The sequence below is a fragment of the Numenius arquata genome, chromosome 5 (assembly GCF_964106895.1).
Source record: "Numenius arquata chromosome 5, bNumArq3.hap1.1, whole genome shotgun sequence".
In the NCBI taxonomy this organism is placed as follows: Eukaryota; Metazoa; Chordata; class Aves; order Charadriiformes; family Scolopacidae; genus Numenius; species Numenius arquata.
The window spans coordinates 35819216-35844540 of record NC_133580.1 but is presented as its reverse complement, the minus strand read 5'-3'; the positions used below and the strand labels follow the sequence as shown (position 1 = coordinate 35844540).

General features: G+C 36.8%; 1 protein-coding gene across 2 annotated transcripts in view; it reads left to right on the top strand.

The window, feature by feature from the left end:
* The window catches only part of CCSER1 (coiled-coil serine rich protein 1), a 628555-nt gene that overhangs the window by 200291 nt on the left and 402939 nt on the right, over positions 1–25325 (top strand). For both annotated transcript variants that reach the window (XM_074148037.1, XM_074148036.1), the window contains exon 5: positions 3574–3784. In XM_074148037.1, coding sequence (XP_074004138.1) covers positions 3574–3784 — 211 coding nt within the window. The remainder of the gene's footprint in view (positions 1–3573; positions 3785–25325) is intronic.

The following is a 25325-nucleotide window of genomic DNA, read 5'->3' as shown; positions in this document are numbered from 1 at the left end:
AAGACTGATAGCTGCATTGGGTTAGGCCATTTCAAAAGTGCTTTAACACTGACTGACTTCCAGTGCCCAGGAACATTTTCAGCTATGGTATTATTCAAGTAGGAACGTAGCCTAAGTGAGTGTGTTTGTCAGACAAATTTAGAGCTCAGACAGGAGCCATATACTTAAAAGTGATCAAATTACTTTTCTGAAATATTTTATGTTGATAATAATATAGAATTAATATTGTCATTTAAGTGAAATACATTGTCTTTAGTCATTAAAATAAACCTTTTGAGGCTTTTTGTCCACAGTTTCAGAAGTTTATCACAAATAAAAGTTGCCTGTGAAATGTTTTTGTTACAATAAATGCATCTTTGAATGGTGGAGGGGGCTGGCTATCTGTAAGGAGCTCCTGCTGGTCAAGGGGCCAGCCCTCTCTCCCAGCTTCAGAGGCAAAGAGGTGTTTTACTAGTAAGGGGAAACTTCTAATTTTGGTATGAACTTTTTTTTTTCCTTGCTAAATCTCTACTGCTGCTTTGAGATGAATTGCAGTGGATTACCATAATAATACTGTAATAGACCACCTGGAAATTGTTAATAATGAACTTGATGAAAAATCAGTTCTGGAATGAATTTAAAATGAGCTGTTCCTGCAGCAAGTAGAAGGAGTTGTATCAGATAGTGAAGAGTTTTTCTCTCATGGAGCAGTTATATTCTCTTCAGATAGTTCAGAGGTACTATATGATCTGAATGCTCACTGTATACCAAATCTGAGTTGCCATTTTCCAGTAGCAATTGAGTTAGATTTTAAACTTTTATGACCATGAGTGGTGATATGTTATTATGGTGCTTTTAGTACAAGGTTCTGTATTTGAAAATATGGTAATTTTGTGTGCTGTCAACATAAAGCCCACTGAACTCATTGAAGGTATTTTCTTCAGCTGAAATTAAGATTTGCTGTATTTCCAATACATTTATAACTTATACATAAACACGGTATCCCTTCCATGTCAGAGAGGATGATAGTTCTGCAAGAGTACTGCTTGTTTCCACATTGCTGGGGCAGCAGGGTATTGCCATTGATATTGATGACAGGTTCTTCTCTCTGATAATGTGCTGTAGAAGACTCCTCCTAGGAGGCATTACGTCTTAAGTTGGTCCTTCCTCAGTGTCAGGATGTTACCTGCATAAGACGCCTGTTCAGGAGCATGAGGAAGATGAAACTTTGGTGGAACTCACAAAGTGAACATGCAGAATATTCTAAGGAATAATTTTTCTCCCAGCCTGCAGGCACTGGGCAGGAAAATAGAGGATCTTGTTGTGTCATATTACTCAATTTAAAGAATATGGTTTTCTGGCTACATAAATCTTACTCAAGTGTAGATTCTGGTAGTTTGAATATGGCTTCTTTTATAAACCCGTAAAGGTGGCCTATGTTATGAAACTTCAGTTAAAAGTTTGTTCTTTGTGTGATTTATACCTGAGGCTTCTTTAATAAAGGCTATGAACCAGCAGTGGCTTAATATCCTTCAGTCAAAAGCACCTTTACCATCCACCTCATATTATTATTTTAAAGGACACAAAATATTCTACTCACAAAGTTGTTTCAATGTATTTAAAAATTAAAATAGACTAATTTCATTGTTTTATGAGAGTCTTGAAAAGCCTGGATTAGCAAATTTTAGTTCCATTTACCATCATGAGCATCTGTCTGTATCCATGATCTCCGTGGTGCATTTCTTGATCTAACACATTGTGCACATTGCATAGCTTGCAAAATATAAAAATGAACAATCCATGAAAGATAATTCCAGTAGCCTCATTTCCAATTTGTTAGTATGGCATTGAGAATTGCTTGTCTTGAGAAATGACATTAATCCTTTTTTGTATGTGGTTCCTATGAAACCAAAGTTAACTAAGGAAAATTTCACATGGAAAAATATTCTTTGTCCTTCCAAAATATGTCCATGCTTAAAATTCAGAACCAGTTTTGTGTTGCGTGAAAATTCAAATGGAACAGAAAATTGGAACTATACATTAAATGAATAGTAACTGTCATTTTCTTCACCGCTTATGCTAACATCTTTAATTGTAGTGAATTAATTTACTATGAATATGGGTATTATGCATTTCTGTTAACAACTTTTGTAATTTAGTAGCAATTAATATACTACTATTGCACAGTGCAGCCACATTCTCAGATTTATTCTCCATTCAGATTTGTCCTTTTTCACCGCTGGTCAAAGAGAAAATAGGTGCAACATTAAAGATGTGAGTTCATTCATGCCAGAAAAATCTTTAATGTTTTAGTTACATTCTGTTCTACCAAAATGTCAAGTAATCTCTATTTAAATTATTTTTCTACTATTAAACTTTTGGCTGAATGTGGCTGATTTCAGCTAGTTGAATCTATGACCTCTAGATCATAGAATCACATGGGTGGGAAGGGACCTCTGAAGGTCTCTGTTCCAAGCCCTTGCTCAAAGCAGGTCCAATTAGAGTAGGTTACTCAGGCACTTGCCCTGTGAATATCCCTGTGATACTGTGAATATCTCCAAGGATGGGTGTTCCATAACATCGCTGAGCCTCTGTTCCTTTGTTTGACCCCCCTCATGGTAATAAGTGAGTAAATAAATAAATAAAATTCTTATACTTGGTCATAACTCCCTGTATTCCAGCTTCTGTCTATTGCCTTTCATCCTATTGCTGTGCATCTGTAAGGATAGCCTGGCTCCATCGCCTCTGCACCCTCACAGTAGGAACATTGCTCCGGTCATCGGTGAGATTCCCTTTGCCTCCGAAGACTGATCACAGCTGGCTCTCTTAGCCTCTCTTCATTTAATGTGCACTCCAGCCCCCTCATCTTCTTTTTGATCTTCACTGGACTTGCTTCAGCATGGCAGAGACTTATAGATATCTTGCTCTGATATTAAAGGAAGATAGTATTTATTCAGCAAAATAACGGTATTCTGTTACCTCCAAAGTCCATCAAAATCTTTCCAAATCTTTCTTTTGTCTTTAATAGATTCTCAACGACAACTTCATGTTGTTTTGTTTCATATTCTTCTTTAATAGCTTCAGCGGTAACTAAACTTCAGAGTGAGTACAGATTAATTAAATTTCAAATTAAATTTTATAGAATAGCAGGTTCATTTTATGTCACTGGGCAAGCCCATAAGGGAATATTTTCTTCGGCGGTTTTCTTTTCTTTTTGAGTTCTAAGTCAAAGCATATGAAAGAACGTGATTTAGCTTTTGAAAGTGCATGACATTCATTTTTTCATAAAGCTGAACTGAAATGAAATAGACCCATAGCAGTTTTGCCTATAGGATATTTTGTTTTAAGAAAATGGCTGTCTTTTGAAGGGTGTGGGATAGAGCACAGTTTGAATTCATGTAGAAAACGATACATTTATAAATGCATATTTTATTGCTAAGACCATATGGCTAGATGTACGTTATAAAGGACATTCATGCTAGAAGGCTCAAAAAGTGAATGTGTAATACGCTTTTAAACTCAAAGGAACTAAAAGCCAAAACTTATTGAGTTCTTTTTCATATTTCAGTGTTGATGTTTGTTTTCTGTTTTAAGGAACCTTTCTCTGAAGCTGTCGAAGGAGGTAGACCAAGCAGAAGCCAGGTACCCTCGTGTTAGCCAGCTGGCTGGCAGCCCATCCGTGGAGTGGCCTTTTACTGGTCTGGAAGAAGGTGGAGGCATTGAATCTTTGCCCTTCAGATTGATGCTGCAAGATTGCACAGCTGTGAAGACATTGCTTCTGAAAATGAAAAGAGTTCTTCAAGAGGTAATCACCCATTCATTTGTTAAATTAATAGCTTTCAGCATTAATGAGCTAAGTAGCAGAAAAGGGTCAGAAAAGTTTATGGACTTGATGTCTTTTAATATGTCTTGAATATATGGAATTGATGCAGAAGTACAAATAGTAGCGCCTCAACATGGTGGAGGTCAGAAAGTTTCTACTATAGCAGAATTTAACTGATACTGCCATCTTGGTGTGCAGAGTATAAAGTCTCTCTTGAGCTTTTACCAAAAAGAGGGCTGTGGAGACAAACTGCTAGATCAAAATAAATTGTATTGTTTTCCTCTAGTATTTTAGAGCTTTTTGGTTTTCTTACCACATTTGTTAATTAGTATGAAGTCACGTGCAATTTATTCAGAGGAGGGATGCAAAGGAAAAACATACTCTCTTAAGTAACAATACTATAATTAAAGGTTACTGGCTTGAGTTTGTAAATGATGGCTGAAATCAGATTTCTTCGGCCATTCTAAAAATTTCAAGAGTCCTGGCTTTTTCTGTCCTGCTATATTTTCCTGCTTCCCTAGGGACATGGTTTACTGATGGTTTTTATCAGTTAGGTTGATGGTTACACTAGGTGATCTTAAAGGTCCCTTCCAACCTAGACAATTCTATGATTCTATGGACTGCTGGTGTTGCCTTGAAAATTTTCTTTTGCATCCACTTCCCTTCAGGATTTTAGAAGAAATCAAATTTTTATTGGGTTGGAGGGGTTTTTTTGACACTTGCCAGCTGTGGAACTTTGACTCGGATACATTTTTGACAAGCTTTCATCTTTGTGTTAGTCAACTGCAGCATGCATCTTCTTTGAGATATACAAGAAAGATTATTTTTTTGGTTTGTTTTTTATCTATATAGTCCGTAGAATTACAAAATAATTTAGGTTCAGAGGGCTCTCTGGAGGTCCAACCTCTCTACTCAAAGCAAGGCCAACTAAGAACAGGTTGCTCAGGTCCTTGTCCGCTTAGGTTTTTGGTACCACATCGTCTCTGTGCAATCATTCCAATATTTGACTACATCATTGCAGTTTTTTTCCCTAAGATATAAACAGAATTTCCCTTGTTGCAACTTCATTGTACAATGAAGTGCTAGTCACTTAACTGATACATTTAAATACCAAAATAAGGCTTTGGCAAGTTTGGTTTTTTTACTGCTCACTTCTTGATCATCTGTATCTAAATTCAACCAATTGTCCTTTCTAAGGTTTGTCAAAGGTTTGGTGATGATAGTTATCCATTAGTCCTCCTACTGAATAGCATGTTTTTGCTGGATGGCAAGCCTCACGCCTTCCAGTTTCCTTCAGTTCACTAGAAGCTTTATGTATGCTATAGGGCTTCTTAATGGACTTCTGTTTTGCTGAATCCAGAATTGAAGTCATTAATTCTCCATCAGTTCCTGCTTATATAATGTCAGAATATTGAATGAATTTAAAGGTTCTTGTCCACTGAGAACAATTTTTAACCCTATTATATATGGAAATAAATAATAAGAATTATAATATTGCGTGACATAGGAGTTCTAACATTCAGCTGGTAGCATTGATAGCATGCTCTGTTGCTTCTATGCAACAGAATAATTCTATGTTTTACTCAGAAAAATTCTTTCTCGCCATGATGGTAAGCCTAAGAATTTTATTTTTAACTTGCCAAATTCCGTGAAATTTGTGTAAAAATTGACTGTGATTTTCTGTATGGAGGTATGTTGTACCTTGTAGTACTTCATCTTTAAAAACATTCACCAGGTGATGTCCACAAAAGGATCACGAGGTATTTCATGCGGCTCACTGGAATTTCATGTCCAGTTACTAGTACCTCCTTATGTGCTCATATTGATTTTTTTTTTTTAATCTTAATCATTCAGTCTTTTACTTACTTGTTCCTTTGTAACATGATGTGATTCTGTTCTTTCCTTTTCTTTTTGTCTTGCCTTCCTTATGAAATCAAAATGGCCTTTTTCTAATTCAACAGTTGGATGTTGTATCTGATGCATACATATGTGCTGTAATTTACCTCCCTGTTTTTCAGCACCTTCGAGATGGAATATCCTAGTAGTAGTAGACATTGGTCTAAACAAAATTTTTACATAGCTAGAATGAAATGACCAAACTGATGATTATGTAAAAATTTGCTACCTCGAGTTGTTATTTGTATTTTATTTTTTATTGAGCGACTTGTATAATATCAGTGATAGAAAAAATATGGAAAATGCTGTAAAATGGCATGGGAGTGTACTTTTTAGTAGCCCCGTCTGAGAAATAGCTGTTTAATACATGCTGCAGTATTCCGGTTCTACTGATGTAAATACACATACTAATTCTTGAAACAAAAAATTACAATTTTCAAGGTCATTGTTAAACTACACAGTTTTCATATCTCCATAACGACTTAACAAACCTGCCCTCCGTACAGTGGGCATCACCCATGGTATAATTGCAGTAGAGTGGAAGAGCAGTAACAACAAAATATTCAGAAACAGTCTTTAACACACGTTAGAATATTAGGAATAAAACCAAAACTGGGATATGATTCAAAAGAACATAAGTAGCTAGTTTGAACAACCAAAGAGAAGATGACCTTGAAATATATTATGAATTGATATTGGAATGACACAACTTGATTATCTTCAGAAATACAGACATTTATGCATTTATGTCACTTTTAAATTATTAGTGAAAGATTCCAGGAAAAGGTAATTCCATCAAATTGAAATATTGTGTTGAAGAATCTGATAAATAAGTCATCTGTGCATATTTGGCAGGCAGTTTCTATGGAGAAGGTACCCTACTTCCATTGTAACTGTTTCTTCATCCAAATATCACTTCCGCCCCAATCAATGTTACAAATCAAACTCACAATGGTGCAGAATTAAAAGATGTAAAAGAAAAGTTCTATCCTTACCATGGAATGCTCATGTATTTTTAGATGTAGTCAAACATAGTCCCTGGCAGGCTTATATGGTATAGAAGTGAAATATTTTATGTGTATAACATTATAAAATAAGTATACTTATTTATAAAAATAATAATAAGTCACTTCAAACTCACTTCAAAAAATATACAAAGCATACCATCTGCATGGGGAAAAATTACATATAAGTTATCAGGAAAAAAGCTGCAATATTTCCATTTTATAGCTGATGCTACCCATAGAAGAAGACATTACAGTAGTGTACACCTCTTCATTGAAAAATAACATGTTAATTGAGTTAAAATATTAGCCCTGTTTTTTAATGTAATCCTTCTTCTTCAGCAGTGAGCACTGCTTCTCAGGAATAATTTCATTATGATCTGCCAAAATGTAATACTAGCTAGTACAATATGCAATTTTTTTTTGTTGCAATTGCTTGTAATTGAAGAATCTAAATGGAAAAACTGCATACAATATATGCTGTACTGTGCTGCAGATTTATAAAGCTGTGAGTTTAGCTTGTTATTAGTCTTATCATGAAAAGGGAAATTGAAGACATGGCAGTAACTTGCAAGATTGAGAATGTTATTAGGTAATGTATTTAGTAAAAGACTAATGAATGATTGTTAAATTAAGAGAATTAATTACCATTTCACTTGCAGTGAAAAAGCCTTGAAAATGTCTACTAATAATTCTTTATAGCTTTGGCTGTGCAAGTCTCATAAGGCAGGTCATCCCCTAATGTTTTGAGAACCTCATTGAGCAGAGCTAAAGATAGTCCGGAGGACCCTGGCACATGAGGAAACTTGGTGATACACCAGAAATTGGTACAGAAAATACGTCTTAATCTGTTCGGCAGCTTTTTCTCATGGATGTTCTATTTCTGACAGACAAGTCTGCAGTAAGTGCAGTAACCAAGACCTGTGGGCTGCAAAATTTCATGAAAAAGCATTACCAGAGATAAACAGCACAGGCAGCTTGATAAAAGCCACTTCAGCATATAAGACAATACATGCTGCTGTGTAGCCTGTCTGTGATTTACAAGTAGTTCTTGGTCTCCCTTTTCTCTCCACCTCACTGATGTTTATTGAACTGGATTTTTTTGCCTCAAAGTCTACTTGGTGTTGACCACCTTCTTAGCAATAACTCCTCTCACTCAAAACAAAAAAAAAGAAAAAAAAAAGACAAGAAAATGGGAAGTTGGGTGGATGACATTGGTAGGTCTGCCCTCTCCTAAGAAGCGGATTCTTCACTTTCTGACCTCAGACAGGCCTTTCTGTTCTGAACTGGTCTTCAACTCAGAATCTGTTTCATCTTTTCTCCCCCATATGCTGTGCTGTACTTTCTATATTTTATTACTTTTCTGGCCACTGTTTGATTGCGTATAGTCAGTGAGCTTCTAAAAATTAGACTATAGCTTCTTCCTCAGTTATCACTATCAACAACAATGAATAGATCATGCCTCTTTCCCAAACAATATATGCTCTTTCCTCTACTCTTCCAGATGACACTGAAATTATCTCCACCTATTAATGTTTTTGTGATTTGATTTTTAGCTGAGGCAATGTTGAAGGCTGGCTAACTGAGAGGACATTTAAGGGCTTTGCCTTTTGTTGGAATTGTTGGTAGAACATTTCAGGAAGAGACTTATGAGGAAAACTCCTATGGTTTTGGTTTTGTGCCTGGCAAGAGAGGTTGTTTATGCTGAAATAAACATAGTGAAAAAATACAGCTATTTTGAGAAGGAATCCATTTAGTCATTGGTAATGGGTTTTTGTTCAAACTTTAGATGTTGAGCTTGTTGATTCATTTTACTGAATGTCCCATTAAAAAGAAAATCTTGCCTACATTTAGGCTTATTTCTACAGGTCACATTTTCCCTGTATTCTTTATGAAATATATAGGTTATCAAATATATAATTCTACTTTTAGATATTTTTATGGGGCTATCAGAAGTGACCTTACTGATTGCTTATCAGAAAATTAAGATAAGTTGTCCATATGTTTGTGTAATTTTGAATATAAATTATTCAGTGCATGCCCATGCTCCTTTCACAGCTCTGCAAAACACCATGTAGGCTGCGGACTTTAGAAATTGAAGCTAATTGCTACGATTAGCAATAGGGATAAGTCACTCTGGACATATATTGCATACTGTGTTTTACTAATTAATCATTTATTTTACTGAGGGAAATTGCAGCTGTCTGTCATTAAAACCTAATGTGTCCAATACAGTGTTTTTAGATTGCACCTGAAAAAATGAGAAATGTGGAAAATTATGTCAAAATCACTGTGTGACTGGCCATGACAGTTGCCTGAGACTTGGGGGTCAGAGTGAGACCACTCAGTCTGCAATTAGCCTGTCAGATATCACAGGCTACATTATTTATCCCCGTGCATCTCTCACCTCATCAGTAAAATAAGTGTAATTATAGAGTCTTCTTTTATGCTGCAGTTGCAATCTACTAATGGAAAGTATTAAGAGAAAGCTAAGTGTTTGCGATATTTCGTAGCCTGATTGCTAAACAATATGGAATTGGCCTTAAACTAAAAGACATTAAAGTGTTTCCTGCAGTCCACTATGAAATGTATTGTGTTTACTAATATTGTCTGTTAGCCACTTAGGAAGCAATCGCAAGTTTAATATGCTGTAAAATACTGCAGGTTTTCTTCCTTTAAGTAACTTTGTAATTAACCACTGTAGCATTACTGATTTATTCAACAACTCTGCATTTAATGCAGTCCTTTTTATCAAGTAATTCATGCTGGAAATTGGTAATTCCTTCATTTCATGGTATGTTGACACTGCATATACCCATAAATTTAAGAAACTAATAATAAAAATGTACTAGATTTAGTAATAGGATTTAACTTTATTGTATTAAATTGCTTTTTCACTTGGAAATATACATGGGCACACCCTTGCCCAGCTGCTTTCAAAGAGACAGCAGAACACCTCATTGGCACACTCTGTGTGTCTTTTCTAGTAGCATAAGCATATCTCAGGGTAACAGAGAATACTGGGAACCGGTGGATATAATCAGATGTTCTCTTTGGCAGCAAAGATGTTTTATTCTAAGATTATCCATTGTACAGTATTTAATAGGAACAAACAAACCCAGTGTATGTTATTTAGCTAGACATTCTCAAAGTACAAGAAAACTTTTTTTCCCGCTTATTTTTTAGGCAAGCTGCATAGGGCAAATATTGTCTCCAACATTGTCATCATGTGTGCTGACCTTAGCATATACAGCACTCTGAAATAGGGTGTAATTCTGCAATTCCATTCCCAATCCTATTGCTTAAGTTTCTTAGCTGAATAAAGCTTAGTTCAGATAATAAAAAAAGGTGCTGGAGAACTATCAGAATATCTTAGTGCATGCACTATAGACTTCAGGGTGTGCAACGTTTAAAATTTCTTGAAATTGTTAGCATTTGTTTAATGGTACTTGGGAAAGCCGTTTACCTGCCAGATCAAGGAAAGTTCTGATTCATTTAGAAGACCTCATTTGGTAAAACTGGAGCACATTAGGGAATGATTTTAAAGATGAAGGGTTAAGAAAAAGGTTATATGTCTGTATCTTAGTATCATAGAATTGTTTAGGTTGGAAAAGACCTTTAAGATCATTAAGTCCAACCATAAACCTAACACTGCCAATTCCATCACTAAACCATGTCCCTAGTCACCACAGCTACATGTCTTTTAAATATTTCCAGGGATGGTGACTCGTCCACTTCCCCAGGCAGCCTGTTCCAATGCCTAACAAACCTTTTGATGAAGAAATTTTTCCTAATATCCAATCTAAAGCTCCCCTGGCACAACTTGAGGCCATTTCCTCTTATTCTATCACTTGTTACTTGGGAGAGGAGACCAACACCCGGTTTGCCAGAACCTCCTTTCAGGTAGTTGTAGGGATTGATAACGTCTCCCCTCAGCCTCCTTTTCTCCAGGCTGAACAACCCCAGTTCCCTTGGCTGCTCCTCATAAGACTTGTTCTCCAGACACCTCACCAGCTTTGTTGCCCTTCTTTGGACACACTCCAGCACCTCAATATCTTTCTTGTAGTGAGGGGCCCAAAACTGAACACAGTACTTGAGGTGGGGCCTCACCAGTGCCAAGTACAAGGGGATGATCACTTCCCTAGTCCCGCTGGCCACACTGTTCCTGATACAAGCCAAGAAGGCCACTTCTTGGCCACCTGGGCACACTGCTGGCTCACAGTCAGCCAGCTGTTGACCAACACCTCCAAGTCCTTGTCCTCTGGGCAGCTTTCCAGCCACTGTTCCCAAGCGTGTAGCGCTGCATGAGGTTGTTGTGACCCAAGTGGAGGACCCAGCACTTGGCCTTGTTGAATCTCATACCATTGGCCTCGGTCCTTTGATCCAGCCTGTCCAGATCCCTCTGTAGAACCTTCCTGCCCTCAAGCAGATCAACTCTCCCACCCAATTTGGTGTTGTCTGCAAACTGACTGAGGGTGCACTTGATCCCCTTGTCCAGATTGTTAATAAAGACATTAAAGAGAACAGGCCCCAGTAGTGAGCCCTGGGGAACACCACTTGTGACTGGCTGCCCTTTGGGCCCAGCCATCCAGCCAGTTTTTTTACCCAGCGAAGAGTATGCCCATTCAAGCTGTGAGCAGGCAGTTGCTCCAGGAGAATGCTGTGGGAAATGCTGTCAAAGGCTTTACTAAAGTCTAGATAGACAACATCCACGGCCTTTCCCTCATCCACTAAGCTGTTTACCTTGTCGTAGAAGGAGATCAGGTTAGTCAAGGAGGACCTGCCTTTCATTAACCGATGCTGACTGGGCCTGATCACGTGGTTGTCCTGTATATGCTGTGTGATGGCGCTCAAGGTGATCTGCTCCACAACCTTCCCCAGCAACAAGGTCAGACTGACAGGTCTGTAATTCCCCAGATCCTCCTTCTGGCCCTTCCTGTAGATGGGTATCACATTTGCTAACCTCTAGTCAACTGAGACCATCCCCAGTTAGCCAGGACTGCTGATAAATGATAGGAAGTGGCCTTGTGAGCACTTTTGCCATCTCCCTCCATACCCTTGGGTGGATCCCATCCAACCCCATAGACGTGTGTGTGTCTAAGTGGTGTAGTGGGTCCCCTTGGATTATGGGGGGTTCATTCTTCCCCCATTCCCTGTTGTCCAGCTCAGGGGGCTGGGTAACCTGAGAATAACTGGTTTTACTACTAAAGACCGAGGCAAAGAAGGCATTGAGTACCTCAGCCTTTTCCTCATCCTTGGTCACTATGCTTCTCCTCAAATCCAATAAAGGATGGATTCCTTAGTTCTCCCTTTGTTGCTAATGTGTTTATAGAAACATCTTTTATTACCTTTTACAGCACTAGCCAGATTAAGTTCTAGTTGGGCTCTGACCCTTCTAATTTTCTCCCTGCATAGCCTCAGGACCTCCTTGTAGTCCTCCTGAGTTGTCTGCACCTTCTTCCAAAAGTCATAAACTCTTTTTTTTTTTTTTTTTTTTTCCCCTGCCAAAGCTCTCTTCCTCAGCCAGGCCGGTCATCTTCCCCTCCAGCTCAGCTTTTGGCAAATGGGGGACGGCCAGCTCCTACGCCTTTAAGATTTCCTTCTTGAATAATGTCCAGCCTTCCTGTACTCCTTTGCTCTTCAGGATCTTCATACTTTTCAACAGATGCTCCTGACATTCATTTGTGTTCATTTGCTGACTCTCTATGAATACTTCATGAATGTGAGGTTACAGGCTGGGACTGGCACACAGCTCTGGAGCCCTGCAGAGTCACTCTAATCTCAGCTCAACAAAAAGATTTCCAGAAATGATCCAACTCAGTTACCAGTTCATATCGTTACCCACACTCACAATGATGTTCTTCTGCAGGCCATGTTCAGAGCATTTTTGAGCCATGCTTTGAGATTATCAGTCTTAAATGAATACATTTTATTTTTAATACTGAAAAATGGAAAATTTCTCTCCCCCATTTATGTTCTGTTTGTTCCACTGCTTACCTCATGGCTTAATCTTTGCAGACTACATATGTCTATGTGCTGCATCTTTATTGAAACCAGATTCACCATGAAACTTTTCTCCCACACATAGAGATTATATTGATATAGGTGTCTACTCCATGCTTGAAGAAGAAGAATCACTTGCCAGAAGGCAAGTGATTAGCTTCTTTTGTACTTCTCCTGTTGGTGTCTAAATGAAACATTGTCATACAACAGTGCGATCTACTCCAGGTCAGCATGGATTTGCATAGCATGCTGCCCCAGCCTCCTCAACAGCCAACTCTTAACAGCACCTTGCAGAGAAGCATTAAAAATAGCAACCCTATTAATATATAATGTCCCAACATCAGCAGTTCTGTGCAATTGGCTGTGATTAACTTGTGGCTGAAGACCATAAAATTATAACAGCTACAAAAATGAAACCATTTTCCCATTTAGTACTTCCATGGTTTTGATCAGTTGCTGCAGGTCAGTCAGCTAAATCCCACCTGACATTCCTTGGCAATGAAGCTGATCACACCAGTTACATTTTCTGATAAATATGCAAATACTGAAAAGTGCATTGCAAAATAATGATCAAGAAATGGAAGAAATCCAGAATGTCTGTAAAAGTCTATAGAATGAATTGATTATACTCAGTCGTTAGAGCTCATGAGTAATTTTGAGCTAAATGATACATTTAGTACAGACGGTAGATGCAAGAGTTTCTGATAAGAAAATGAATAAAACTGCCAGATCTAACAAATTTCCAAGTGAGTTATCCAGTTCTTTTAACAAAAAGCAATTGGAAATAGCAGTGGGATGAAGATGAGTGCACAACACCCAAGCTACGCTATAACTGAATTTCCTGCAAATTTATTGGGCTTGTACATATGAAAATATCAACTTGTCAAACAGTTCTGTAACTTACAAAGGAGCATTTAGTGTGAGGCTTATAGCTGGTGCCATTGCCTTGAAGTCCAGTAGGTTGAAACAAAAAAAGTTATCCTCATTTAAATAGATTTTCAACTTCGGAAGTTTCACAATCCTGTATTCCCACTATATTAAGATTTTTTTTCCTCATGACGGGTTTCAGAGATTTCCTGACATGGAAAAATGACTGGTCATACAGATAAAGCAGTAAAACTGATGATGTGCAACTGTTGCCATAAATGGAGGTACAAGAAGAATAAAAATGTAATAGATAAAAATGTAGGTTTAGTATTCAGGTGGTGGAGTGCCACCCGTGCATGTAGTTACCCATCTCAATATTTGTGTTTGTATTTGACCATATAGATGACTTGGCAGAATTTAAATTTAATCTCTTAATTAATTATCCCTTAGCCTTGATCAGCCAGAATTTATGAAAAAAGTGCTAGTGTAGTTGTAGGAGAAATTCCCACAGTTCACAGCATGGGTCTTGGCGTAGCTCTGTGCTGCAGATTTATTTAATGTTTTCTCTGCAGAGTGCATGCCATTACTTTGTAGACCAGGTTATCAGAACAGGGCTGATCATTTTCTTAGTGGAAGAGAGAAAAGATAAAAAAACCTGTTGATATAGCATGCTTACATAAATTCATGAGTTTTGCCAAAATAATAGCGCTGATTTTGTGCAGTCTGACTCCACTTTAATTCATGAAGTGATTTATTTGAAGGGTGATATGATGATTCCTAGTGACAGAAAAGGAAACCTCTTTTTGGAAAATATTTAGGAATCACACATCAGGGACATATCCTAGACCTGGATTTGTAATTGTCCAGAGCCAGTTGGTAGGCACATGTATTTTTTATGAACATGTGGTGTATATAAAGAAATATTGCACGTGTCCAACAATCTGTATTTCTTTTCTTTATATACCTTAATATTATAAATATGGCAGTTCTCCGCCTTAGGTCAGAGCCTCAACTGGGTGTGAAATAGCATAGATCCATTTAATCCAGCTGGTACTTTATGCTTTCTCAGAAAGCTGCTCTCTTCATCTTTCTTTCTCTTTAGGTTTTCATGGTCACGGTGAGTTCTCTTTACAGAGACAGTAATCATCCATGTGATTAAGAGCTCATGGGGGAAAAATGCAAAGTTAGCTCATGCCTAGGAGTTTTTTTTTTTTAAATTTAAATTGAAAACTCTCCTCCGTTTTTGCTCCTGGACTCAATACATAATTTTGGGAAGTTGTCAGGTAAAAGCAATATCCTCATTTATGAGCTTAAAAGAGAGGATTTTTCTTTTTATCAGCAGTTCTTGTGTCAAATCTGTGCAAAGATAATCTAGGTAGGAACAAAGATATGTTCAGAAATAACTGACGTTGCCTCAGTAGAAACTGAGCCGGTCATAAAGCAGCTAAGCAAGGACACAGTTTGACAACTTACCTCTTTTAAGTAGGACAGAGGTAACTAGAATGAAAGGCTAGCCAAGGATCACTTATATTCTAGGATTTTTATTTCTCTTATGTGGCTCTATTTTTCCTGTTCCTATCGGGTAAACCATTATTGATTTTTTTTATTTTTTATTTTTTTTTCTTGTATGAGCAAAACAGCTCCCAGATCACAACTACAAAATGCTACTGTGGAAAAAAAATGGCCAGGTTTCTGTTACTTGCCACTGCATGCAAAATTGCTTCTAAGAATTGTTCTTCACTTTTGATTTAAATGTGTCATCAATTTATATCAGTGATGAAATAAATGCTTGAATCTCCAGTGTATAGGCATGCCAGCTTTGCTCATCTGCATAAGATCTTTGCTGCTGTTAAACTTCTGGCAATAGGACAGAGAAAGCAAGCAGTGTTTGTGTCAGTCCTTTTGCTATGAGAATGAGCGTTTCTTCTTCTTTCCAGTCCCCAAGCCCCTGTGGGGTTAGAAGACCTAGTAGTCTTTTTTTTTTTTTTTTTTTTTTCCATCTACACCTTGTGATGCAGCTTTGGATCAGAGTGTGTCAAACTTGTAGTCCTAGTCTGTCTGATACTTAGTTTCTCATGCGCGGTGCTATGAAGCAATGATTGCTTTCAAAATAGGACTAGAATGGTGCATGTAGAAAGAGACAGTTTAGTCTCTCTGGATGTTTTAAAGATAAAAGATTTAACCAAAATAATCTCTTAAGATCTAAGCAAATCAGTTATTAACTGTTTGGTCTGCACTCATGTGGCACCTTTCCTGATTTGCCCCACCCGAAGGAAGAACATTGTATTTCCTTTGTGCAGGCTTCTTTGACATTTGAACAGAGAGTTAGCTTTTGTAGAGTACTCAAACTGAATGTTCGTGGTAAAGTTTAAGATAGCCCAGGATAACAATAGTGCTAATCATACTGACCTTTGTAAAACCAGTCAACTATCAAAAGTATATGCTGGCTAGTTCTCTTTCTCATTAAAGATCTCTTTCAAAGCTCGTTGAGGCAATGGAGAGCTCTGCGTTGATGTTAGTGAGCTTTGGATAACTCCCTGAATAAGTAAGACGATGACAACAAAATGAATTTGTATTCATAGTTTCTATTTGTATGTCGTTGTCATTATAATTCACATTCTGGTGGTGCCAGGATGCCTTTCTTCATTGTGATTGTGTGTGTGTGTCTGTGAGCAAAATGTGGGTACATAGTTGTAAATAATTTATATTTTTTTTTACAAAAATTAGTTAGGAAGATACATATGGCTTTGTAATATGCACATGAGCATACAGTTCTTACAGATATACCTAAAATAAGCACACTGTCTCTTGCTAATTACACTGATGGTGTTATTGAATTTGCTGCTAAAAATGGAAACTATACTAAAAACCTGTAATATAATTCCAAATAGAAAGCCTTTTTAAAATCTGTGTTTCTTAGACCATTGATTAGATACTGATCTTCCCTACCCTACGTCATTCCATCTGTCATTGGACTTTTCTTTCAGAACTGATTTTTCTAATGAATATGAACTTTTATATATTTCTTCTGACTTTTGTGATTAATCTTTTTCTTAGTTGTGTCTTTTTTTTCTTGAGATCCCATTATGTTTTGACAATGCAGACTCCCTAAGTATATTTGCAGTTTTGCAGACTATATTTTACCGTATGCTGTTGTTTGCTAATAAATTGCAATATTTGACTGTTGGTTTGTTTATATAGTGATATAATATTTTTTTTCACAACTTAAGCATCTTTCTGTTTATCTCATGGCTATGGCATGTTTTGACAGCTTCTTGAACAATTCATTAGAGCAATTTATTGGATCAAAATATAAGTGTTTACTATTTATAGCCAAGCTTTTCTGGAAATATAATTATGTAGTATTATTTGGATAAATTATTTTCTTGTATTCTTGTCACTTTAGGACTTGCATTATTTGCAACTTAACTGGCTATAATTAGTAAGAATTAGTATATGATAGTATAATAGTATTAGAATTAGTACACAGTATTCTCGTTATTTTTATATTCTTCAGTTTCCTTCACCCCATATATTTCCATCTGAATACTGTAGAGGATCTTAGAGAAGCATTTTTTAATATCTTGACAGCATTTAAAGATAGAAATAAATGAGTTGCATAAACACCAAGTTTCACTTGTATCCTTAAGCAAATTTGGAGGAATTTTGGTCCTGTAATATTGTCAAAGCAATTCTGCATAGTGTTTAAATTGATACCGTTTATAATTGATTTTCAGAACTGTGGACAGATAGCTGAAATGCAATCTGCCCTTACAGGTGCTACTGGAAGAAAATTGAGATTTTGGTATTTTGATAGAGTAAGTGTCTTACGGAATATGTTTCCATCAGAGCCGGAAGAAGGCACCCTGAGCATATAGTATGGTGACAGAATCATCCCAGGTCTTCAAAGCAAGTACCTACTTGCATTGGTCACATTTGTTCGTGGAGTAGGAACAAGATATAAATAGATATATAACGAGTCTTCAAGAGCATATTATTCTCATGCTGAATTTTCTCTTTTGAGATCTCACTTAGTTTTGTCTGTGCCGTGGTTAAAATTTAGAACTTCATTCCATTTTCTATGGAATAAAGATAGAAAATAACCTTTTTGACATGCTGGGAACTGAAAATATGTGTTCTTCTAGAGCTGTTTCTATGTGTTAGAATAATCAAAATTTACATAGCCATAAAATAATTTTTCATTCATATGTTGTTTTTGAGAAATGCAATACCAGCAATGATAGCTTTATTCATGTGTGCCATTCAGAAAGGCATTCTGTGCAAGTTACACCAAAAAAAACCCCCTTTTTTTGCATCCATCTTGGTTTCAATGTTAAATTGCAAATTCTTGCCTTGATGTGGAATATAATTGCACAAAGGAGAGAGCATAAAGCAAAGATGCAAAAACAGGAACAGGGGAAAAGCGGTGAAATATGAACTAAATGTGCGCAATAGAAATGCTTTGCTGGAAGGGCGGTCGGTTGAGTTAGTCTGGCACCCTGACAGGCCTGCTTCTGTATTTGGTATTTGCCGAAGCAAGTAATTTATCCTGACAGAAACTTTGCCAGTACTGCATGAATCCTATTTCACTAAGATTAACACCTTCTCCCTTGTTTCTGCGAACAAATATGTTTTATTTCTTGTTTCTGGATTTTCTTGTCATCTGTCTTACTGGTCTTGCTGTGGTTTGTGTGTGTACGCTTTAGCAAGTGTTTTTCATGAACTCAAGAAATAAGATCTAGCAGCTGAGCTTTTTAGCTTTTTTAAGGTTTTTGTTTGTTTGTTTGTTTTGTTTTTTTCTCTGTGTGTGTGTCCTCAAACCAGGACATTTTGACAAGGCAACATTGCATCACGTGAGAGTTGAGCCTCTGGTCTGCTGCCCCAATTACTGCTAGTATTAAAAGTTTTATTGCTTTAGCATAACAAGGACTAGGGTTTTTTCTCCTTAATACTGTCTCCTGATGTAAGACTGTGAGCTCCAACAGCAAGAGAAAGCAAGAAGACAAAGGCTTCTGGTAGCCATTTTTCCAGATGAGCAATAACGTGAAGTATTCATATACTGTCTGCTGAAATTCTAAAATTATCCTGAAAGTCTGCTTTGGCCTATGACGTTATTCTGTTTCTTCTTCTTCAACACCACTATGGTGACAAGTTGACTCACCTGTTTTTAAAGGAAAAAAAAAAATGTTAGGAGTGAATAAGGAAAAAAATTGACCCGTTTAGAATTATATAACATACGGGTTTTATTCTGAGTTAGGAGGGTGCTGATAGTGAGATTGTGAGAATTAAGACAAGATGTGTGGTTTTTTTCTTCCTACATTAGGTTTTAAGGCAGAGCTTTGTTCAGAGGTTTCTGCCCTGCAGAACACAGATAGTTTGTAATACTGGCAGTTAGAGGAGAGGGCACTGTGTGCCACTGGATACCAGCAGAGGCTACTTGTACTGAAGCACAGTGTTTAGTTTCACACTGTGATTGGTAAAGTACAGCTCAAATTAAAGACATTAATGAAAACTGGGCTAAATTTTTAAGTAAACTCAAGCACAAACTAGTTTGTGTATTTTTCTGAGTTTTACATGGACTCATTCCAGCAATTCTTAATTTTCATTGAAAACAACAAATCTAAAATTTGCCATTCTTCTCAGTTTCAAATACTAGTCTGCTTCATGTCATACAGCATAAGTAATCAAATAATCATTAGTGCAGTATTTTCCATGGATGCCTCAATTCCAGTTTTCTACTTGAGTCCAATGCCCAGCAGCTCAGTTGTAGCATGATGTACAGGCCTTCATGAAACAGATGAAGTCCATCTGGCAATTTGAATTTGCAAGCTGTAAAATAGCCAGTGCACAGCAGATGGAGGCACTCCTCATGCACTGACTATCAAGAAAGGCCTGTAGAGCCTGCCTGGATCCACCATCCAAGCTGGACCATGACGTGAAATAATTGGGGTGCTGCACAGCGTGCACTTCTACTGTCAAAACCTCCCACTTCCGTTCTTGTATGTAAAGCAAATACTTTTTTCTACACAGACTCTATCTGTCTAGAAAGTAATGTTTTTGAAGCAATTTAGATTTCAGCAACATTAAATAGTGGACTTACACCAGTGATTGTGGTACTTTAATTTCTGCTGCAGGAGATTAAAAGAAAATAATGGCTGCATGAATGTACAGTTACACTCATTTACTGCCTTCCTTCTAAACGTTTTCTCCCCTCTTCAAAAGTGCTTTTTTTAAAAAAAAGCACTGCAGACCTAGTTTAAATTCTGAGAGCTAGGGATCTCAACAGCTTGACAGAGTTTTCACATACAAGGCCTCTGTGGGCACCAAAAAGCTTGTGTGTCTCTGAGCAGCACAGATGTATTCTGAGCTGTGCTATAATTTTGTTCTTTCGCATACTAACAGCAAATAGTGCAGTCATTAGTTTTATTTTGAAAGTCTGCCTATTGCAATTGTTTTGTCTTTGACTAGACCATGAAAAGATCCTTGGCTGTGAAAATTAAAAAGCTTTGTTGTTGCTGTTGTCATTTGATTGATTATAGCACAGAACTGCTACAGTACAAGTTAGTTCAGGCTTATTCTGTTTACAAAATTAATCTTTATCTCTAACTAGAATAAATATTGTCATGCTTTAATGTAGTCTCAAGACTTTCTCAAGCCAAATCAATTCCAGAAGTTAAATGTTTGCAAAGGTAAATTCATGATGGACATATGGCTCTCACCTGTACTTCCAATGTACTATTGCATTCCAGATAGGACTTTGGACAAAAGGCTCATTAAGCCTGCTTTCAGAGATATAGATGATACTATTCTTCATCTGCTTTAAACATTCCTTTCTTTCTTTCTTTTTTTTTTTTCCCATTAGTGCTCCTAGACATTGCAAGTGTTTGTGAATATTTTGTGAACATAGCAAGATACCATTATTTTCCTTTTATTTTACTCCATCCAGGTGTGGATTAATTCATAGTAAATTTCTGCTGCTGTGTATCACCGGTGTCTTGCTCTGCGTATGCGTATGACTTTTTGTAATGTCAACCTTTTCAGTGACTGCCTGATATATAAAAGGTCAGTTCAAGTCCTTCCATTTACCATAACAGGTGCCAATTGAGACAACACTCCAAAAGAGTCTTTCCATCTCCTTTTAAATAAATTTTACAGAGTTTAATGTAGAATAATAAGTCCTTCTTAAGGTTTTATCTATCCTCTAAAAATTAATAGATTACTGTACAGTTACTGTAGAATTTTGTAGGACTTGAAAGACCTATTAAAAACTTAGCATTTTCTGTAGAAGCCTGTACATTGGTTTTGTTGTGTTTTCACCTTCATTGTTAAAAGAGAGAAACAGATCAATCACCAAGGTCATGCAGCTCTGTTCAGGGCACATACATGCTTGTATGCCTAACATTACTATACCCTGTAAAATCTTTGCAGTTTTTAGGTTTTGCAAGCCATATTGCCGAAAAGTTCACATAGTTTTGTATACAAATGGTAACGTTGATTGCTTTCAGAGACAAAACTGAAGTGATTTTGAAGTGCGTGCGTATATATAGAATGACTTTTGGAAGTAGAAAGAATGTTATCTTAAGTTCCAGTAAAAGTGAGATAAAAACTGGTGTATATATTCTGAATTAATTTATAGCTTCAAATTAAATAATACTTTTAGGCCCATTCTTCAGGTATATTAGTACTACCTGAAAAATTTGCAGTTGTTCATTTGTCTTTGTGTACTGTTAGTTTTTTTAATAGGGCGGCTTAATTGGATGCTGATTATAAGAAGCAATAGACCTTGGAAGAAAAGGCAAACACAGCTTTGGAAAGAAGGGAGAAAAATTTATAGCATGCAGAGAACAAAGAGCTTCTCAGATTACCTGAGATTACCTCTGAGCTGATTTCTTGGTGGGAATAGATTTTTTTTCTTTCTTATGAAATATGTTTCTGCGGGAGATGAACAAGTTGCGTAAAACTTAGGAGAGGCATTTTTAAGTAGACAATTTTACATGTTTAGCAACTGCTAAACTCTTTCCACTGTTAAATGCCTTCAGGGAGCAGAAGCAGTTGTTTTAGAAACAATGTACAGAGTGGGAAGAGGTTGATGATTTATTCTGACGAGCTGCTGCTTCTTTCTGTTTCAAAACTTCTAGCAAATGTTTCCTTTAGTCTTAGTTTTTCTTTCTGAAAAAGATGATAGAAACCCAGGAGATTTTGATCTGGTGCTTTCTCATTCTCTCATATAAAATAAATTTTATCTTATTAATATTTTTATTATATTATATTTTTATCTTAATATTAAGTTAAATACTTAATAATAAATTAAATGTTTTATATTTAATTAAACTAAAATTCTATTATATTTATTATATTATTATTAAATTATTATTTTATACCAAGACTACAGCAGATAAATTGGGATAACATCAGTCTTTCAGCACATGTCAATACAAGGAGCAGCTGGTAACTGCTCTTCTTAGAGGAAGCCCAGGGAAGAAATGATGTTTCGTTTCCTGCCTTGCTCTTCTTTTGGGCAAGGGACAATCAGGAAAGAGAAGGAAACTAGTACAGTTCTTCAAAGAAGAAATCTCGTTTCCTGCCTTGTGCCTGTTCAGCTGCACTGACTGCAAGTCAGGAAAACTAAACCTCTGCCCTCACCTATATGTACAACTTCAACACCTCTATGGCAGGGAGAATCCATTGGGCAGTCACTAAGGGAGTCATTAGACCAGAGCAATTTCTGGGTAGGACAAGTAAGGCTGGAGGAGGAAGTAATTTATTCTTTTACATGACTGAGAGCACACCAGGAAATTCTGACCTCCTTCTGTGGTTTCCATGTACTAAAAAGCCTTTATTTTCAAATTAGGAAACATTTACTAGCATTTTGCAAACACATAGAACAAGACCACTTTTTTGAATTTACCTTTGAATGTGTAATATAAATATGCATGTGTGTTTTACAGTGCCTCTGAATGATCTCATATTTGTCACATACAGGTTTACCTTTAAACATTGACTAATACATGAGCTAGAACAGGCAACTAGACGTTTCTTCCTACAGGGAGGGCTAGCGTTTATGAGCCACGTATGTACTACTTGTGTTTTCAAATGACAAGACTTTTTAAATGGTGAACTTGTTTCCTGCCTCATGTTCACACAGACGTTTTCTGGTACTTAGAAGTGCATTTGCAGATTGCAGAGCCAAGCAAGTTTCACAGCATGACAGACCAAACTCTAAACACTGTTGATGAACATAAAGGGAAGATAAATTATCCTTTTTAAAATCTCTGTCAGTCATTATACATGATGGCAAGCTTCAACTTTAAATTGGAATTTAGTGGAATAAAAATAGCTGGGAATAAAATGAAAACAGAATATAGTGAATCTAACCTCTTTGCATGGAATGCTACTTTTAAAAGTTATAAAGAAAACCCAGAGGTGGCAAAATGTATAATTTTAAATCTAGAGAAAGATTGATAGCCTTAAAATGTGTCTTATCATGCCAAAAATAATCTTTATGCTAATGGACATTCCTTATAATATTGCCTATAGGTAATTAGAAATTATGAAAGAGGGCAGGAGACCTTGAGTTCACATTAATAAAGTAGTACAGTGAGGGAGGATAGAGAATAGCTAATGTGTACTGCTGTCTGGCAGACAATATGAAAGATTATTGAAAGGATATTTAATTTTGATACTAAATCAAAATTGTGGTAGGAAATGGAAGACAAACTTTTTTTCCTTCCTAAAAAGAGGAGAAAATTGATCTTCTTTGGCCGTTTTTAATGATAGATTCAAGAACAGTAAAGGCTCTTCTTATAGCTTCTTGCCTCACTGAGAAGGGTCTCCCAAAGATGTGGGGACATTTGGGTTTTGTTTTGAATATGATAGACAGTACATTCCAATTATCAGAGAGAATGGAGAGGAAAATACTCAAGTGCATGTGAGTGCAAAGAGAGTATTATAGGCACGGGATAGGAGTAGTAAGGTGTGGGAAACAAAATTAAATATATCCATCAGTATCAGACTATAAGGAATAGGAACCATCCTTCTTGGAGCAGTTTGCTAATATGTACATGGGAAGGAAATGAGAATAGAAGAACTGAAAGAGACTTTTTGAAGCAGTATTAAGGTATAATAGGAACGGTGGAACCATTTGTTTATATTGAGACATAATGCACCAAATTCTGACATACATAATGTTACGGGTAGTAGTGTATGTCCTAAACCTTTCTCATGTGATTTCTGTAAGTAAAAAATAACATATTACAGGATTGAAAGACAACAGCATTTTGAGTTCATCCATCTGTGAGAAATGCTGTGCAAGTGCTGCTTTCAGCCTGTGGTCCTGCTGGAACTCTGATAGGTTTCGGTGGAGTTACCCTGGTTTGCTGTAACCAAGAATATATAAACTCGAACAAACAGCAGTTTCAGCCACCTTCAATTTCTTCTGGAAATTTCTTTCTTCCACTGGCTTCTGGAGTGTAATGTGTGCCCTGCATGTATGTGTATAAGGACTGAAGGGGGAGTGACAACAAGACGAGAGTTTGTGTTCTATTTTCATAATTCCATACACAGCAAGAAGTGAAAAATGAACAGATGAAGACAAAGTCATGATGAATAATGTAATATAAGCCTCAGTAAGGATTATTCTTTTTGATTAGCTATTCTTAAGGTTTCTCTTGGAGGTTGGCAGGGTCATAGTTTCCCGTGTTGTTTCAGTTTTGATGAGAGCTTCCTAGGTGCACCTCCTGAGGTGGCAAAACCTTACTTCCAGTTCAGGATGTTTTAGGGAAGAACCCTGTCTTCCTACAGAGGTTCTCACAGACTTTTACTTTATCATAAACAGCAGTCTTTGAAATTAGTTACACAAACAAGGCGTAAAGTAAATGTTTTAAAATATTGAATGGGCTTGATTCAGTTGCTTTACTGTAGATGTTGAATGACATTTAATATGCCTTATGATAATCTCATTTAGCTTCTATCTTCAGTTCTTGAAAAGCGTGGGTCACCTACACATCCTATGCCATATCTGCCAGTCTGTGCATATGACTTAAATACCTTTGGATATCTCAGAGATACTTATATTTAGGCCACTGAACTTCTCCCAGAATCTCAAGTCAGAAACCAAACAGGTCAAGATAACTGCAGCTTACCGTGTTTGAATTTTTGTAGTACTGAAGAGAGCAACAGAATATAAAGCTGGAGTAATGTTTGCTCTAAACCTGTTTGCTGTGGTAGGGCTACTCACAGATGTATGTATTCTACTGTCAATGTGCAAAAAAAGAAAGATAGTTGTTTTCCTTTATGCTACTTTCATTGTGGTAACCTTTCTTTTTAATGAAAAGATCTTGAACAAGCATTAAAAAAAAGAAAAAAAAATATCAAAAAACACAAGCCAAAAAATCAAATCCAGCTTATGCAGAAGTCTCCCTACCTTTTAGACAAGAAAACCTCAATCCCCATTTTCCAGCATTGTTAAGTGTGCAGTAAAATAAGGCAGTTACAAGACTTAATGGCAGTATCAAGCCCACACAGCTTGGCTCTCTCTTTCAGAAGAAACTTTTCATGTGAGGCAAGAATGACACTAAAATAGTACATCTAACAGTACCATCAGTGCTTTTCTGCTAGGCTTAATCTCTGAAGTTGTGGGCTGTTGCTTTTGAAGCTCAAATTTCAGCTAGAGTGTGTATTAGATTTAGTGAGCTGTTTGATTTCATTACAAGGCATAGGTCTGCTGCATTTCTCTGACTGCACAATCCACCTGC